Here is a 19,872-nt window from a genome sequence, read left to right on the forward strand (position 1 = left end):
ACTATTGGTGGTTTTGTTGCATAAACCTAACTATTGGTGGTGTTGTTGGCTATTCAATTCAATTCAGTTTATTTTATATAGCCCAACATCACAAATACAAGTTTGCCTCGGAGGGCTTTACAATCTGTACACATGACATCCCTGTCCCGGGACTTCACATCGGATCAGGAATACACCAAACTATTGGTGGTTTAGTTGACTAAACATAACTATTGGTGGTTTAGTTGACTCAACCTAACTATTGGTGGTTTAGTTGACTAAACATAACTATTGGTGGTTTAGTTGACTCAACCTAACTATTGGTGGTTTAGTTGACTAAACATAACTATTGGTGGTTTAGTTGACTAAACATAACTATTGATGGTTTAGTTGGCTCAACCTAACTATTGGTGGTTTAGTTGCATAAACCTAACTATTGGTGGTTTAGTTGCCTCAACCGAACTGTTAATGGATTAGTTGCCTCAACTTAACTATTGGTGGTTTAGTTGTCTAAACCTAACTATTGGTGGTTTAGTTGCATGGACCTAACTATTGGTGGTTTTGTTGGCTCAACCTAACTGTTGGTGGTTTAGTTGTCTAACCCTAACTATTGGTGGTTGTGTTGCCTCAACCGAACTGTTAATGGTTTAGTTGCCTCAACCGAACTGTTAATGGTTTAGTTGTCTCAATTTAACTGTTGGTTGTTTAGTGTCCTCAACTTAACTGTTGATGGATTAGTTGCCTCAACTTAACTGTTGGTGGTTTAGTTGTCTAAACCTAACTGTTGGTGGTTTTGTTGCCTCAACTTAACTGTTTGTGGTTTAGTGGCCTCAACCTAACTGTTGGTGGTTTAGTTGCATAAACCTAATCATTGGTGGTTTGTTGCCTCAACTTAATTATTGGTGGGTTTGTTGCCTAAACTGTTTTAATGAGTTGTCTCTGTGTAGTTGTTTTGTATCACTGCTGTCACTGTGTTTCTTACAGTCTCATGTTGTGTCTCTTTGTAGTTGTTTTGTTTCTTTGGTCGTTGTTTTGTGTCTCTTTGTGGTCATTGTGTGTTTTTTCTCTTCGTCGTCATCTTCGTCTCTTTGTAGTCCTTGACTCTTCAGGAATCCATCCTTATCTGAAATGCATCCCCAGCAGTATCTGCAGTAGTGAACCAGTCCGGACTGAGACTGCTGTTGATGCCCACGATAATGACAGGAGGTCAATCAGACAAAAGCAAGAAAGAACACAGAAAAGGGCCCCCAAAAAAATCACGAAACACACCTCATTGGCTTCTTGAGGCGATCCTGAACCTGAGAGACACGCCTGACGCCCGCGGCGAGAGAGACGTGTGAGCGTCTCGCTGTTTTCCTCCGCAAACACCGAGACAAAGACGCCCCGCCGTGCGGAGAGCCGCCCTGTAGCGGATAAACGCCTCCCGCTGCGAGACGAGGTATCAAGCCTCCCTCCGGTGTTTGCGCGCCCTGTGATTTCGGGGATGAATACCGCACGAAAAGCCGCGGCACATTACGCTTCTTTTCACAGCGCTGCTATCAAAACACGTCGGGGAGGCTTTTGAAAAGGCTCCGCTCTTGCCGACGAGCCCGGGAACATTGTGCTCGTGGGGGTGGATGAAAGGGGACACGTCTCCCCCGGCTTTGAAAGTGATCCGCACATCCACCGCCTCAGGGGGAAAACATCCTCGTCTTACAAAGACCACACACACGCATAAACGTTCACATGTGCAACGGAGGAAGGGGCTGCGGACACAAAGACATTCGTAGTCGTTGGCTGTTGTTTCTGAGGCCTGTTGACACACACACACACACACACACACACACACACACACACACGCACACGCCGCCCCCCGGCACAGATTAACAACCATAAGCCGCAAAGCAACCTGATTGGCCGACGCGCCCCCCCCCACCATCACCCCGAGGCCGCGCTTAGCCGGCTGATCTTGGCAGGACGTCAGACGGCAGCTTGAGTTTCAGCACACCTGGACTCCTCCACCATGCGGGTCAACCCGTCAGCGGGACGGGGACAGGTTCGGTCCGCCGGGCATTTCGGCAAGAACACCCACACTCTTTTGTTTTCACGGAGGGACGACAGGGGAAGAGGGTGAAGGATCTGAACTCGTAGACATGAATGATTACCTGCGTTAAAGGTGCAGCGTGGTCTGATGTGAGGTTGCAGATTGCAACCGGCTGAAACTGTTCCCGTGTGCCCGGTACTGTACCTTTAAGAATAAATGTTTGCATATTACACGTTTTCTGAAATGTTAAAATATGCATTTGAGGCATTATCTTGTGCAATTTGTGCTAGTTTGCTTAAATGTCCTGAACATGAATCTGAACATTGGATAGAGCCAGCTGCAAAGTGATTGACATATTAGAGAGGAATGAAAGAGTGAAGTTATATAAATGAGGTTATGAATGCGTTGTGAACAAACCTCTTTAAAGAGTTTAGTTACATGACATCATGATGAAGGCTCTACAGGTGAAGAGTGTCAAAACATGAACTCATAGATTTCACCATGAAACTTCACCACTTCATCACTGACACTAAGAGGATGATTTATTGTGTTACAAGTTTTATGAAGTGTGATGTTTAAATCTGCAAATGAGGCTTTATCTAATAGTAACTTTTTCTGAATTTAGGAGAAAACAGAACAGACAAAATAATAAAATAAATGTCTGAAAGAAGACGTGTTATGGAAGAAAATTGATCAAAATCTCAACATTGATGAGAGAAAACAATGTGTTACCTGTATGTATCTGTCACAAACATATATATATTTTATTATTATTATTTCCATCCTATATTTTGTAGATTTTAATGTAAATGTCAGGTCATTTTTTCTTGTTCTCTTTTTTAATTATGGAATTATTTTAGAAAAGAATTTAATGTTGTTATTTTTATTTCACATTTTTAAAACATAATTTTAAGAACATTTTGAGTATACAGTAGTATACAAGGAAGATTTATTTTAATGAAAATGTTGTACATTTTCATTTGCACATTGTTTTTTTCTTCCAAAGTTTATTTTAGTGTTACTTTCACCAACAGCTTGTGTTTGTAAACCAGAGTTCATGTCGCTCCTCTCGGGTGAAAGAGGTCACTTTGTTTCCTCCCCGTCGATCCCGATGCAGCGATGGCATCCGGCTCTCAGGGCCCCGGCCCTCAGGGCCCCGGCTCAGGGCCCCGGCCCTCAGGGCCCCGGCTCAGGGCCCCGGCCCTCAGGGCCCCAGCTCAGGGCCCCGGCTCAGGGCCCTGGGCCTCAAGGCCCCCGGCTCAGGGCCCCGGCCCTCAGGGCCCCGGCTCAGGGCCCCGGCTCTCAGGGCCCCGGCCCTCAAGGCCCCCGGCTCAGGGCCCCGGCTCAGGGCCCCGGCCTTCAAGGCCCCCGGCTCAGGGCCCCGGCTCTCAGGGCCCCGGCCCTCAGGGCCCCAGCTCAGGGCCCCGGCCTGCTTTGAAACACGGTTTTTATCCTCTGGCTCTTCACTCTTCACCAGAATCATTTATTTGCCAGTTATGTTACACATACAAGGAATGTGTCTTGTCGGGTTGTGCATACATTAGATAAACAACAACAATCAACACAGTGCAAGAAATAGAAACATTTACAATAGAATATGAAATAAAGCGCACAGACAAACAGATAACAGGACTATAAGCAAGTGCACTGTAGGTGTTTGTGAAAGTGTAATGGGAAAGTGGCAAGTTATACAATATGAAGTATGAAGGGAATTGAGTCGCTATTATTGTCTTGTTTTTAAACGTGTGTTTTGTGTTATTTATATATATATGGTTTTGTTTATATAACAGAAAACATCACATTTTTACCAAGAAAGGGAAAGCGTAGGGTAAAATCCGACAAACATTTTTTGCTAATTTGACATTTTTTCAATTGCATGGGGTTTGCCTTAAAAAAATTAAAATAAAAACTCATAAAGTTAGCGTCATCTATTTGTTATTGCTATTTTACATTTCTCAAAAAAAAATTAGAATTTGAGTTTCACATCTCATGTTATCTGTAATAACTCATTTTCAAGGAGAAATCATATTGACCTCTGAACTATATTAAGTGTATAGTTTTTAAATATATGTTAAAATGTAAGCTTAACCTGCTAAATACAAATATGTTGTTCACTTCTATTGTTGTTGCTTCTATTGTTTGTTTTTACCTTGTAAAGTGCTATACAAATACAATTTATTATTATTACATTTTTCAGAAATTATCAGGGGTAAAACCAACTCATGAGCTGGAAAAATATCTTTTCACTTCAAATATTTGTATTTTATTGTAATGTTTTAGGTTTTGCAACAGTGGCTATATATTTTAATTTAAACCACCATTACATAGTTAGTATGAATTACAGAACTGGTCGTGTTTTTAAATTGTACTTAAATCAAATACAAAGTAAAAGTTGTTTAAATGTAGATTTGAAAAGATCCTGATGCAGCCATCTGATTGGCTGTTATCTAGAATATGCGTATAGGCACATCACCGCTACTCTGCATTCATGTGTGTGTGTGTGTGTGTGTGTGTGTGTGTGTGTGTGTGTGTGTGTGTGTGTGTGTGTGTGTGTGTGTGTGTATGTACAAACAAGTTATTTTCCAAAACAAATTATAGAGCTGGATTTCCTCAGACCTTTAAATAATAATATATAATAATAATAATATATCCGGTGTGTTTCCCACACAGACAAACATGTATTTAACCTGGAGCCTCGCTCAGAGTCTCCTGAGCGCTGACGACACATATTCATACGAAGTGGTTCAGACTCGTCATCTTTCACCTCGAGGTCGGACTCAAGTTCAGGAGAAAGAGGAAGTGAAGTGAGCGAGGTGGGAGGAGCCATCAGCTCTGAGGGCGTTTTAACTTCCTAAATCATTTCTCTCTCCTACATTGTCAAGCGGCAGTTTGAAATAAACTCAATTTGACTTCAACACAATGAAACCCTTGAATCATGGGAAATAATGAATTAAAATGTAAATGTACACCTTCCTTTCATTTATGATGGATATTAAAAACATATTTCTGTGTAATCTTGACGTCCTCCCATTGGACGATGATATAGACGTATAGTGCTTTGTTTAATTCAGCCATCACTTACAATGCAGTGATTGAAGCCTATACACAATATAACACACAATATGACTGAAAAGGTATAAGCAGTAGAAACATGCTTATTTATTCATACCCTGAATTATTATCATTTCAGCAACCATCAAGATAATTGGATGAGAAATAAAATAAAGGGATGACGAGGTCACGCTTGTGTTGTGTTTTTGTTATCCGCCCAGACGGAAACACACAATGATGCAGCCGCTCCAATAAAGGCCTTTTTATATCTCAATACTTTTCATTACTTCTTCTTATACTTTGACTTCTGTTTTGCAAAAATGTTTGTTGTTATTTTCAGATAAAGGGTCGCAAAAAAGATTCTCAACGAAGCAGAAGAAACATCTCGCGCACACACACACACACACACACACACACACACACACACACACACACCCTGATAAATGTGCCCTTTAAGGACGTCGAGCCGGATTTCACTCCAAAGCATTAACTCTGCTGACAGCAGTGCGTCGGGATTCAGGAACAGTGATGCACTTTGGACCAAGTTAATATTTGCTTCACTAGGCTCAAACACACACCCACACACACACCCACACACACACACACACACACACACACAGTTCCAATGTTCACATGACTCAATTAACATGACGGTATATCGCCCACACATTCCTAGAAGTTCTGCATTTTTTTTTTTTCTTACGGTTGAACATTTTGGGGAATTTATTAAAAATAAATTGTGTAAAGTCAAAGTGTTTCCACACACTTTTGATCCCCGGTTAAGAAATGTTTAGTCACAGGATCCCTCTGATGTAAAGGATCATTACGCAACTCATCCTTATGTATTTGCTACGCATTTGCACATTTTGACCTTTAAAAAAAAAATCATTATTCTATAATATGTGTCATATAAAACCACAGAGTCTTGGATCTCAGTATCTTTTCCACGTCCAGATGTTCAACTTTATTTTGGAGAATCCAGAGAGGAAAAAGAGGAAAAAGGAAAAGGAAGTGAAACGAGGTGACAAAGAAACGGCCTAAACACTGGCGCCCCCTGTTGGTAACCGCGGGTACTGCAGTTTTACAACAAACAATGAAATATAGTTGATAACATATGAGCTGAGATGTTGTCTTTTATATTATATACATTTATCTTACTTCAAAAGTGTAATTGAATAGTTGTGCCACACAGAAAAGACAATACATAATGACAAAACTATGATAAATTGACATTGTTTGGTTTTACAAACAAGACTGGGCTGGAAACATTGTGATTAAAATAAAGAGTTGATAAACACTGAGGGACAGCAAAGACCTGAAGGTGAAACATGAAACAGGTGAGAGGAAACAGAGGAGCGTGTTGTTCACTGTCAGAGATATGAGAAAGAAAGAAGACGACTAAACCTCGGGACGGAAAAGGTTACAGATTAATATAACAGATATTCTGCAAAAGAACTCAAGAAGTACTGTCAAGTACTATTTCAGTATCTTAGAATGACTGGTATTATTGAGAGAATATGAGCCCTGATTTTTTTATTTATATTATTCATGCTATTTATGTTATTTTATGTATTTTTTAGTTTAATTTTGTTAATTTATTTATTATATTTTTCTATTATTATTTTTTATTTATTCATGTTTTTTTTATTCATTTTGGCTGGTATTATTTAGAGAATATGAGCCCTGAATTTTTTATTTTATATTATTTATGCTATTTATGTTATTTAATTTATGTTGTCTATTTTTTTATTCATTTAATTCATTTATTGTATTTTTATTTTTTATTATTATTTCTATTATTTTATTATAATTTTTTCTAATTCATTTTGACTGGTATTATTGAGAGAATATGAGCCCTGATTTTTGTAATTTTTAATTTATTTGATTAGCAATTAGAAGAAGAAGAAGAAGAAGAAGAAGAAGAAGAAGAAGAAGAAGAAGAAGAAGAAGAAGAAGAAGAAGAAGAAGAAGAAGAAGAAGAAGAAGAAGAAGAAGAAGAAGAACCTGAAGGTGGCAGTAACGCATCACTGTGGATGCAATCTACCCCTTAAACTCAAGAAGAAGAAGAACCTCCGCGTCATACCGGAACCGGAAGTTGCTCCCTGGCGCCTAGCAGTCGTCTCCTTTGTTGTTTCGGAGCTCGTGCGGTGATAGATGTCTAAGGACCGGACCCTGAGGGCGCTCGTGAGCCGCCGGCTCGCGGCCGCGGCGGAGGAAATCTTCGGACTCTTCGAGCGGACGATCGCCGAGTACGAGGCCGAGCGACGCGACCTGCTGGCCGGCGTCCACCACCGGCAGCGCCGCGGCGCCAGAGCAGGTCGGTTCTCTGTGACGTCACCGCGCGTGGTTAAGCAGTGCACGTGTGGTCAGGAAGTGATCGATTACTCACGGACGCTTTACTGCAGTAAAAGATGAGGAATACTGAGTTAAGTGTAATCACGAAAATGTTCTTAAAAGTAGAAACATGTCATATTAAATATTACATATTGATTGATTAGTTTATTATTACTTATGCATTAATGTAAAACACGTTTATGTTTGTAACAATTGTGGAAATATGTGATAATAATAATAATAATAATAATACATAGTGCTTTAAAAGATTCTCAAAGGCACTTTACATGGTAAACACAGGAATAACAGAAGCAATAACAATGCGTAATAGAGGTGACGTAACAATATAATAAACAAAACAAAAACACATTTAAATGACCACGTTTTAAGTGCAGTTTTGAAAGTTAATGACTGATAAGCTGTTGTGATGAGTTACAGTTAGAGGATTTAAACTGCAGAGCTTTGTCTTTGCTCTAACTTTTAGAGATTTCACTGTTTTTAAATGACAATAATCCACAGTTATGTGCTGTACGCTTAGAAACGTGTGAATTTGAGTTAAGGTTTATGTGTGTGCTAGACTTTGGTTTGAACTAATATGTAGTTACTACTTTATTTTATTTTATTACAAAAACTGTATTAGTTCAGACAAGGTGTAGACCTGTTCTATAGGAAAGGAAACCTTAAATGACTTCTGTTGCCATAGAGAAAATGGCAGGGGGCGGGGCCTAATATAATGGTAGGGGAAACACTGGAAGGGGGAGAATATTTTATTTGATCACCCTCACGGCATGAACCGATTGCAAAAGATTTACTGAAATGCAATTAATATGATAAATAATGTTATTTATGGATGGTTTGCTGAAACCCGTAGTATGTATTCTCACACAGCAGCCTTTCTGCTCAGGTATCAGAAAAAGTATTAAAGAGTGTGTGAATAAATCTCGGACCAATCGGCGTCCTGGGAGGAGCAGCTGGGGGCGCGGCTTAGGTTTGTGTGAGGCGACACTGAAGGCTTTTCTCAGTGGAGAATGTGTTCGTAAGAGTTTGATTGACAGATGAGTCTTCCAATCATCTGCTAGATATTATTTTTTTAATGTGCCCTTTTCCAAACAAAAAATGAGGTCTGTAGGTTTTTGTTTTTTTTTATAGTTTTTTTTGTCAAATACATTTGACAAAAAGTGCAAACGTGTTTCCCCACGTTTACGGTATCAGTGGTTTATCAGGGTTCTTACGGTCATGGAAAACCTGGAAAAGTCATGGCATTTTAAAATGGTTATTTCCAGGCCTGGAAAAGTCCTTGAAAAAAATAAAATCCCCAAAGTTTAGTAAAAGTCATGTAAATGTGTTATATTCATGACGTTCATTTACGCTGAGTTTGAAATAATGAATATGCTTTCAAAAGACACTCAAAATATAAGCAGGCATACATACAGGCATCTATATAAATGTTTATTCTTTTAATCAAACTATTGTCTCATTCATTTGAGTCATTTAAGGTTTACTGTATGCATTGTATTCTCATTGTTAGTTTAAATACTACATTTACTCACTTTTTATGTACACACAAAATGTTTGTTCATGGAAATCCATTGGTCAAAATGTGTATGAACCCCGTTTTATACGTTAACATAAAAATACGTGTTGTTGTTCTCCAGACGCCCAGCAGCTGCTCGTCGTTGAAGAAGCGGTTCCCCCCGAGCAACAGGAGTGGATCTCCGGTCTGGACCGGGAGGATCCAGAACCCCCTCACATTAAGGAGGAGCAGGTGGAGCTCTGGACCGTTCAGGAGGGCGAGCAGCTCCAAGGCCTGGAGGAAGAAGCCGGTTTCAACTTCCCGTTGACGTCGCTCACTGTGAAGATTGAAGATGACGTCGGAGGGAACTGTCAGTCCTCACAGTTTCCTGAGCGCCAAACTGAGGAGAACAGCGAGGCGGAGCGCTTGAAAACCGAAGCGGATGAGGACTTTTGTTGCGGATCAGGATCGGCCATTAACTTGGACCCAGATGGTCCTCTTCAGACCGCTACTTCATCCTCCTCCTCTGAATCCGAGACCGACGGAGAGACTTCATCCTCCTCTGGATCCGACAGCGAGACGCCGTCCTCCGAATGCGAGACTGATGTCAGTAGTTGTCATTGGGAGGCGACTGGGCCGCCTCAGTCCGGTTCAAACCCGCTGCGAGACAATGACCTACCTGTAGGGGACACTGGATGTGTGGGAGGAGCTAGAAGGTTTGGCCACGGGGGACATCAGCAGAAACGCTCATCCTCGGGGGTTAATTTGGATGGGAAACGTCTGAAGGAGAAACCATTCAGCTGTTCAGTTTGCGGTAGAAAATTTGCACTTGCGCATCATATGACACAACACATGGCCGTCCACACGGGGGAGAAACCGTTCAGTTGTTCCTTCTGCGGTAAAGGATTCTCACACCTTAGCAACCTGAAACGACACATGGTCGTCCACACGGGGGAGAAACCGTTCAGTTGTTCCTTTTGCAGTAAAGGATTCTTACGTCTTAGTAACCTGAAACGACACATGGCCGTCCACACGGGGGAGAAAATGTTCACTTGTTCCTTTTGCGGTAAGGGGTTTCCCCATCCTAGTAATCTGAAACAACACTTGACGAGCCACACGGGGGAGAAACCGTTCAGTTGTTCCGTCTGCGGGAGACGATTCACACAACACGGTAGTCTGACGCGTCACATGACCGTCCACACGGGGGAGAAAGCATTCAGTTGTTCCATCTGCGGGAGAGAATTCACACAACATAGTAGTCTGAAACGACACCTGACTGCCCACAGGGAAGAAACCATTTAGTTGTTCAGGTACGGTAAAAGATTTGCATTAAATCTCCATATGAGATGTTGACGCTTGACTGAAACCATTTAGTTGTTCATTGCAATATATTTTATTTTTTTACTTTAAAAAAAAAAAAATACCATGGGAAACACTTTTTTTTTTTTTTTTTTTTATACATTTCTAAGAACTTTTAGTTTGGATAGTTTTTTTGTGTCCATCCTGTAAATGTGTTGTACTTTCATCACATGTGTTGTCAGAGATGTCCTGAACTCAGATGTATGTCATTGGCAGGATTTTTTTCTTCTCTCAGCAACCAGAAAATCAAAGATTAAAGACATTTCCCAAAGCAATAACTTGGTATTTCCTCTATGAAATATAAGGCACACCTAACATGTGTTGTACTTCCGGTGAATGTAATCCAATTACTCGGTTTCCATGCAGGCATCTTTCATCCTTTGTATCTCCTGCTAATGTGTCCAATCTGTCACAAGATCCACCTCAACTCTGTAAGCTCTCTAGTTTATAGAATAAAACAAAAAAGATATACTCAACACATACCAACAATTCCTTCTAGAGCTAATATATATATATATATATATATATATATATATATATATATATTTATTTATTTATTTATTTAAATACATATATTGATAGTTTGAATAGGACAAATAAACAAAAGCAAGTCTTTCTCTGCAATGTACCACAAAACTGGATCATAAAGATGCCAATAATCAACATGAAGCACATCTATCATTGTTTCTTTAACCAGTAAAAAAAAAAAAACAGGTCTAAATGCATTTGTCTATATTCTAATTTGCTTGAAGCTTCTTCTGCTCGTGGTTTGGAGCCGCTTTGTTTCACGTATGAAGCGGCTCCCTGTGAGCAGGACGATGAGGTCATCGCTCAGGGCGATGAGGTCACGTTCAGTGTCTCAGAGAGCTCAAAGCCGGTGTCGGCGGTCGGAGGGCGTGTGGCTGAAGAAAAGAAAAGCAAAGACAACATGTTAGTCAAAATGTGTGACGGTCTTCTCACGCCTTCCTCCCAGTGAGGGATCCCTCCTCTCGGCCCTTTGTCAACACATTTGATCATCATAAGTTTTCTCACTTCAATCATTTTTATTGCAGCAAAATGTGATTGTCAAGCAGACAAGCTGAGCAACATGTCCTAAATGTTGCTCCTGACAAACTGAACTGTTTCCATCACAGTCGGAGAGGGGGCGGGGCTTATCTCCATGCAAACAGTTATCATTCCGCCATCCACCATGGAAATAACCACTAGTTCTGCTTTATACTTGTTGTGGAAATCCTCAAAAACATCAATTGATTTTATTTTTCTAGGACCAAAAAGTTTATAATTGATATAATAAAAGATCGATACTTGGCTTCTGTGTATTTTTTTTCCCACCCCTAATATATATATATATATATATATATATATATATATATATATATACACACACACACACACACCGCTGACTCTTGAAGTTTGCTTCTCCGTCACATTCTGGATTAAAGCATCAACTCAAAGCCTAAAATCCAGAAATATGAATCAAACACTGACGTCTCTGTTTGGGTCTCTCACCGTTCCTCTTCTTGTGAGCTGTGACTCCTCCCACAGCGAGAGCGAGAACAGCCACTGCAGCGAGGAGGATGATGATGATGGTGGTCATGGAGGAAGGCTTCTCTGTGGAGCAGAAAACATCAATGAAACCGTCACAACCTGAACAGGTGGAGGTGGACGTAGACTGTCTACGCCCGTCGGTCTCGTCCAGCTGTATCTAGTAGATGTAGCTCTGACCGTCAGCCCACTTTGAATGAACTTTATTCGTCCCGATTGACTGACAGACGCGTACGTTCATCCAGGTATTTCTTCCTTCTGTGTACTTGTCTTCTAAACAGGGAGCGCTAGTTCAGCCAATACAGTGTCCACGATCTCTGGACTGAATTTAACTTACGAAAAGGTGAAAGAAATGATTCGAAAACGTATTAAAAAAAATATAGAAAGAAACCAAAGATTGATTTGTTTCTATATGAATCAAAGCTCAGCAAACAGGTCATAATTCTGGCTCCTGGGGCTCTTGCATTGGTTCAATACTGATTGAATCCTTTAAATGACTACATATAGCAACCAGATGAAGGAAACTACACCAGTAGTTCCAGTAAACTAAATGTGCTTCCCGCCTCCGTCCCTCCTGACCTCAGCCTCACCTTCGTTGGTCCGGATCACGGCTTCGTCCAGTCCGGTGACGATGTCCTCCTCCACACCCGACAGCTGAAACACACACTCGTACCTCCCCCAGTCTTCAGCCGGGACCGAGGACAGTTTCAGGTCGACGCTCATCTGGAAGGACCCGTCGTGGTTGGGGAGGATCCCCCCGTGGTCCACGTCCTCGTGGAGCTCCTCTCCGTCTTTCCTCCAGAACAGAGCGGCTCGGTCCGGATAGAAGCCTGAAGCGTGGCAGCAGACTGGAGAGGAGGGAGTCTTCTGGAGGAGAGACACTGAGGGGAGCTCTGGAGAGAGAGAGAGAGTTCTGCTGAGTTCTGCTAGCAGCTAGCTAGCTTTCTGTTGATAGAAGTCACGCTGGCCCACTGACCAATCACAGCGCATGTTAGTGCTGACGCTTTTACGTCAAAGAATACGCCCAGCATGTCAAACTAAAGATCTGATTGGTTGAAGACTATGACAATCAGGACAACATCCCTGTGTACTTTAATCTGCAAAGGCCAGCTAGAAGCACTCTGCTTCCATAGAGACACAGAGGTGGAATCTAATTGGATAAGAGCTCTCCTTAAAGCTGCACTGGAGCAGCGCTGCAGAGCAACAGAGGAAGACGGGAGCTGTGTGATGAGATAGTAAGCTAATAGGGGAAAATAATGATAAGACATAGTAGTGTATTTGTGAAAAACAATGAAATGATAAAATAGCTATAACTTTGTGATTCAGAGAAGAGACGGCCCATGTGACTCTACCTGTCCTCATGAGGTCATGTGACTCTACCTGTCCTCATCAGAGAGCTCCTCCCGTAGTCCACATACTTCTTCAGCCACGCGGGACAGATCTCCGTCAGGTAGAACTTTGTGTGTGCGATCCAGGCGGCGTTCTGGTTCCACCTGTGCGCGGTGACGACGGCCTGCCGCCCAGGAGCGATCCACGTCTCCGTCCTCAGGTCAAACGAGAAGAGGTCTTCTCCATTAAAACCATGCTGGTAATAACCTCTGACCTCTTTGGTCTCATCGTCACACTCACAGCCGTACATCCACTGTATAATGTGGACACCTGAGAGAGAGAGAGACGCCCGCCAGGTTCTGAGAGGATGAGGTGAAATCTTCTTCTTAAGTCTGAACACTGAACAATATTTAATATGAAATGATATGACACAGACTAAAGATATAAACAATATATATGACAATATGAACAAGTTCTGTGAAACATAACCAAACCTCCCGTCTGGTTGAAGCGCTGCTTTGCTACTTCCAGGTTGGTTTTCAGGGCCTGCTGGGCGCCCATGAAGTTCTCAGTGTTCCACTTCCAGTACTGAGGATCCTCCTGTGTGACGCTGCTCATCCAGGCCTGTTTGGGTTCTGCTCTCCTGGTGTTGCTGTCATAGTGGACCACCTGCAGATCATCCACCTGCCCCACCGCCACAAACTCAGGGAAGTTTGGGACTCCAGAGGATGCAGTGTAGAAAAACTTCATAGAGTGAGTCACTGGAACAGAAGGTTAAGATGAGATGAGATTATTATTATTATTATTATTATTATTATTATTAGTCCCGTAGAAAGGACACTTACAGCAGCAGAGAGCAAAGTGCAAACAGGAGACATAGGAAAAAGAAACTAGATCAAAACAAATATAGTAATTCATCATAATCAAGAAGGCATTTGACACTGTTAATCATAGTGTTCTTTGGTCCAAGTTGCCCAGCTACAATTCCTCGTCAGCTACACTTGAATGGATTGAATCATATTTGCTAAATAGATCACAGTATGTCCAAATACAGAAGAATCAATCTGGTGCCCTCCATTTGTTCACAGGCGTTGCTATTTTCTTTATATATCAATGATCAGCCATCAGCATGTCCTGATGCCAATATCCAAATGCACCAGGGTTCATTCACATTCTGACCAGTGGATTTCGTGACTTTTCCATGACTTTTAACCAAATTTCCATGACAAACATTTAGTGAAGTCTGGGTGTAAACAGTAAAAAGTGAGTAAATGTAGTATTTAAACTAACAATGAGAATACAATGAATACAATGACACAAATGAATGAGACAATAGTTTGATTAAAAGAATGAACATTTATATAGATGCCTGTATGTATGCCTGCTTATATTTTGAGTCTTTCTTTTAAAAGCATATTAATTATTTCAAACTCAGCGTAAATGAACGTCATGAACACATGAATATAACACATTTACGTGACTTTTACTAAACTTTTGGGATTTAATTTTTTTCAAGGACTTTTCCAGGCCTGGAAATAAACATTTTAAAACTCCATGACTTCTCCAGGTTTTCCATGACGTAAGAACCTGCTGTCTGCAGATGACACTGTGATTTACTAGCATGGTAGCAAAATGGGACAAGTTGCAAATGAACCCACTAACTCCACGGTTCATGTAACTGCATGTTAAAACAATGCTGTTTACAACTTAACAAAACAGTGTGTATGTTGACACGCTCTGGTAGTGTAGAGACGGGTGTTTTTGTATCTGGGGAGACTACAGGTTGTACCTGAATACAAGTATCTTGGAGTACTTTTTGATTCCAAATTATCATTAAAATCTCAGGTGAAAAAGGTCAGATTTAATCTATCAAACTTCAGGTTCACACGGAACTACATGTCAACAGAGGCAGCTAAGACATTCATGCTTTATGGTTGTTTCCCATTTCACTTCCTGTTTAGCAACCTGGTCACAGGATAGCACCACCACACAGTGGAGTGCAAACAGTGATTTACTGACTGCACTTCATACTGGAGTCATACAAGAGACTGAAGAACAAAGATAACTCATGACCGCTGTGTGAAGCGTCTAGTTTATTATGGACGATATTAAATATTGCACCAACGAAACAGGAAGTAGTTTGTCTTCAGCGGGAAAAACAACAACTGATAATAAATAAATCACACTAAATATTGGCATACTTTAATAAGCAACAGTCTTAAGTGAGTTAAATAGAACAGTTAAATACCGACACAGAGGCGCGCGCTACCGTGTTGTTGTGACGTCATGTGGAAAAGACGCACTTCAAAGGGTCCGCTCACCTGCCGCCGCGCCGTGAAGGCTCATCTCCAGGAGACACAGAGTCCACGCGTCCATCTGGTCTGGCGCTTCTTATTCTGCAGCAGGAGAAGTGAGGAGGAAGAGCAGCCCTGCCTTCACCTCCATCTGAGCCAATGGGAATTTAAGCTGAGCGTGTACGTCACTAGTAACTAGGTAGAAGTGACGCACGCGGGTTGTAAACGAAAGAGAAAGTGAGATGTTCCAGCCGGAGAGAGGAGGAAGGAGACGTTCACTCTGACGTCACCTCCTGCTGCTCGAGCCCCGTCTGTGGTCACGTGACGGGACCCGCGTTAATGTTGTGGGAGGCCAAAGGTCACAGGAGAACGAGAGGAGATGAGAACGAGAGGAGGAGACGAGAGGAGGAGATGAGAGGAAACGAGAACGAGAGGAGGAGACGAGAGGAGGAGACGAGAATGAGAGGAGGAGATGAGAACAAGAGGAGGAGACGAGAGGAGGAGATGAGAGGAAACGAGAACGAGAGGAGGAGACGAGAGGAGGAGACGAGAATGAGAGGAGGAGATGAGAGGAGACGAGAGGAGACGATAATGAGAGGAGGAGACGAGAGGAAGAGATGAGAGGAAACAAGAATGAGAGGAGGAGACGAGAGGAGGAGATGAGAGGAGACAAGAATAAGAGGAGGAGAAGAAAGGAGGAGATGAGAACCAGAGGAGGAGACGAGGAGCAGAGGAGGAGAGTCAGACTCCTAACACTCGAACATCCGGTGAGGTCATCTCTGTCGATGAGATCATCTCTGTCCGGTGAGGTCATCTTTGTTGATGAGGTCATCTCTGTCAATGAGATCATCTCTGTTGATGAGGTCATCTCTGTCAATGAGATCATCTTTGTTGATGAGGTCATCTCTGTCGATGAGATCATCTCTGTCCGGTGAGGTCATCTTTGTTGATGAGGTCATCTCTGTCAATGAGGTCATCTCTGTTGATGAGGTCATCTCTGTCAATGAGGTCATCTCTGTTGATGAGGTCATCTCTGTCAATGAGGTCATCTCTGTTGATGAGGTCATCTCTGTCGGTGAGGTCATCTCTGTTGATGAGGTCATCTCTGTTGATGAGGTCATCTCTGTCAATGAGGTCATCTCTGTTGATGAGGTCATCTCTGCCGGTGAGGTCATCTCTGTTGATGAGGTCATCTCTGTCAATGAGGTCATCTCTGTTGATGAGGTCATCTCTGTTGATGAGGTCATCTCTGTCAATGAGGTCATCTCTGTCGGTGAGGTCATCTCTGTTGATGAGGTCATCTCTGTTGATGAGGTCATCTCTGTCAATGAGGTCATCTCTGTCGGTGAGGTCATCTCTGTTGATGAGGTCATCTCTGTCGGTGAGGTCATCTCTGTTGATGAGGTCATCTCTGTCGGTGAGGTCATCTCTGTCGGTGAGGTCATCTCTGTCAATGAGGTCATGTCTGTTGATGAGGTCATCTCTGTCGGTGAGGTCATCTCTGTCGGTGAGGTCATCTCTGTCCGGTGAGGTCATCTCTGTTGATGAGGTCATCTCTGTTGATGAGGTCATCTCTGTCCGGTGAGGTCATCTCTGTTGATGAGGTCATCTCTGTCCGGTGAGGTCATCTCTGTCCGGTGAGGTCATCTCTGTTGATGAGGTCATCTCTGTCCGGTGAGGTCATCTCTGTCCGGCGGGTCGAGAGCAGCATCAGGTGTTTTCATTCTGGTTTCACCCTCATCGCTTATTATTGATGAAGCACTTTATGAAAAGTTATGGAATTTAAATTTGATTAAAAAAACTCACTACTTTACTGAAACAGTATTATTTATGATTATTACATTATTATTTATGATTATTACATTGTTTTTTATGATTACAGTACTATCTATGATTAGTACAGTATTATTTATCGTTATTACAGTATTATTTATGATTAGTACAGTATTATTTATCATTATTACAGTATTATTTATGATTAGTACAGTATTATCTATCATTATTACAGTATTAACTATGATTAGTACAGTATTATTTATCATTATTACAGTTTTATTTATGATTAGTACAGTATTATTTATCATTATTACAGTAATAACTATGATTAGTACAGTATTATGTATCATTGTTACAGTATTATCTATGATTATTACAGTATTATTCATGATTATTACAGAATTATTCATGATTGTAACATTAAAAGTCATTATTGTTGCGCCGGTCCGGTGGCGGTTACCTTCGGACCCTCTGAGCCGTGACGCGGTGGCGCTTCAACAGCTGCTCTGCGGTAAACACATCCATGACACGCTGCTGCGTTGCCACGGGACCAGCAGAGCTCACGGATCACTGGGTCAAAGGTCACGAGAATGATCACTTTGTTTTTGAGCAGAACGAGTTCCCAAAGAAACAAGAAGTCAATGTTGATTTATTTGTCACGTAACTTCCGCAATTAAGTAACGCCACTTCGCAGTTATTTCAACTCAGAGATCAATCTTTTCCTGAACCCAACTAAGTATTTTACGATCTTTTATTAAACCTAACTATATATTTTACGATCTTTTTCTAGACTTAACTAAGTATTCACGATATTGTCCTAAACCCAACGAAGGATTTCACAATCTTTTATTAAACCTAAGTATTTTCCGATCTTTTTCAAAACCCAACAAAGTATTTCATGATCTTTTATTAAACCTAACTATCTCACGATCTTTTAATAAACCTAACTAAGTATTTTACGATCTTTTTCTAGACCTAACTAAGTATTTCACGATCTTTTATTAAACCTAACTAACGATCTCACGATCTTTTAATAAACCTAACTAAGTATTTTACGATCTTTTTCTAGACCTAACTAAGTATTTCACGATCTTTTATTAAACCTAACTAAGTATTTTACGATCTTTTTCTAGACCTAACTAAGTATTTTGCGATCTTTTATTAAACCTAACTAAGTATTTTCCGATCTTTTTCTGAACCTAACTAAGTATTTTGCGATCTTTTCCTAAACCTAACTAAGTATTGCACGATCTATTTCTGAACCTAATTAAGTACTTTGTGATTTTTTATTAAATCAAAGTATTTTCCGATCTTTTCCTGAACCCAACTAAGTATTTTACGATCTTTTATTAAACCTAACTAAGTATTTTACGATCTTTTCCTAGACCTAGCTATACATTATTTTGACTTTAAAGTTTGTAATCATTACTACTCATAATTACTTACTAATATTTAATGAAGTAAAAAGTAAAGTGTACTAAGAATCCATACTAAAATAGCCTATGTAAAGCCTATGTAAACATACAACAAAACAAAACAAACAAAGCCAAAGTCTTGTTGACTTTTTGAGTCGTGATCAGGAACTGAAGTTCTGATTGATCTCTGATCAGCTGTGAGGAATGTTGCTCCTGCAGACGCAGCGGAATGTGAGTTCATCAGACGCGTGTTTACTTTGTCTGCAACACGACAAAGATGATGATGATGATGATGATGATGATGATGATGATGATGATGTTGTTGTTGATGAAGTAGGCTGCATATTTCTTGGTTGTTGTCATTCTCAGCCACGTTGTCCGGATAACTGTCGGGTTCAGACTTGTTTAGTTCGTTAGTGCTGAGTCGGACATTCACACATTTAAAACACTCTTTATCTATTCTTAAATATATAAATATATCTACATTCATTTAAAAATGCAAGTGGTTGAGATAAAAAAATATTTTTTTCATTTGACAATACCTTTTTTGTGACAGAAAACACAACACGATACACAGGAGGCTTTTAAACTATACTTCTGTCATTTTAAACTATACTTCTGTCATTTAAAACTATACTTGTGTTATTTTAAACTATACTTCTGTCATTTAAAACTATACTTCTGTCATCTTAAACTATACTTCTGTCATTTAAACTATACTTGTGTTATTTAAAACTATACTTGTGTTATTTAAAACTATACTTGTGTTATTTAAAACTATACTTCTGTTATTTTAAACTATACTTCTGTCATTTAAAACTATACTTGTGTTATTTTAAACTATACTTGTGTTATTTAAAACTATACTTGTGTTATTTAAAACTATACTTGTGTTATTTAAAACTATACTTCTGTTATTTTAAACAATACTTGTGTTATTTAAAACTATACTTGTGTTATTTAAAACTATACTTGTGTTATTTTAAACTATACTTCTGTCATTTAAAACTATACTTGTGTTATTTTAAACTATACTTCTGTCATTTAAAACTATACTTGTGTTATTTTAAACTATACTTGTGTTATTTTAAACTATACTTGTGTTATTTAAAACTATACTTCTGTCATTTAAACTATACTTGTGTTATTTTAAACTATACTTGTGTTATTTTAAACTATACTTGTGTTATTTAAAACTATACTTCTGTCATTTAAAACTATACTTGTGTTATTTTAAACTATACTTGTGTTATT

The 19,872-nt window shown here is 40.3% G+C and overlaps 1 protein-coding gene across 1 annotated transcript; it reads right to left on the bottom strand.

Moving 5' to 3' along the window:
• Nucleotides 1-10,938: 10,938 nt before the first annotated feature.
• On the bottom strand, nt 10,939-15,509 carry LOC306748736 (major histocompatibility complex class I-related gene protein-like; the record flags this gene model as incomplete). The annotated part of the gene is made up of 6 exons (XM_079231948.1): nt 10,939-11,161; nt 11,769-11,870; nt 12,395-12,697; nt 13,185-13,463; nt 13,628-13,894; nt 15,455-15,509. 6 exons carry the CDS (start codon nt 15,507-15,509, stop codon nt 11,091-11,093), a joined length of 1,077 nt encoding a protein of 358 aa, XP_079088074.1. The 3' UTR covers nt 10,939-11,090.
• Nucleotides 15,510-19,872: the final 4,363 nt, after the last annotated feature.

Source organism: Taurulus bubalis (genome assembly GCF_910589615.1).
Source record: "Taurulus bubalis genome assembly, chromosome: 16".
Classification (NCBI taxonomy): Eukaryota; Metazoa; Chordata; class Actinopteri; order Perciformes; family Cottidae; genus Taurulus; species Taurulus bubalis.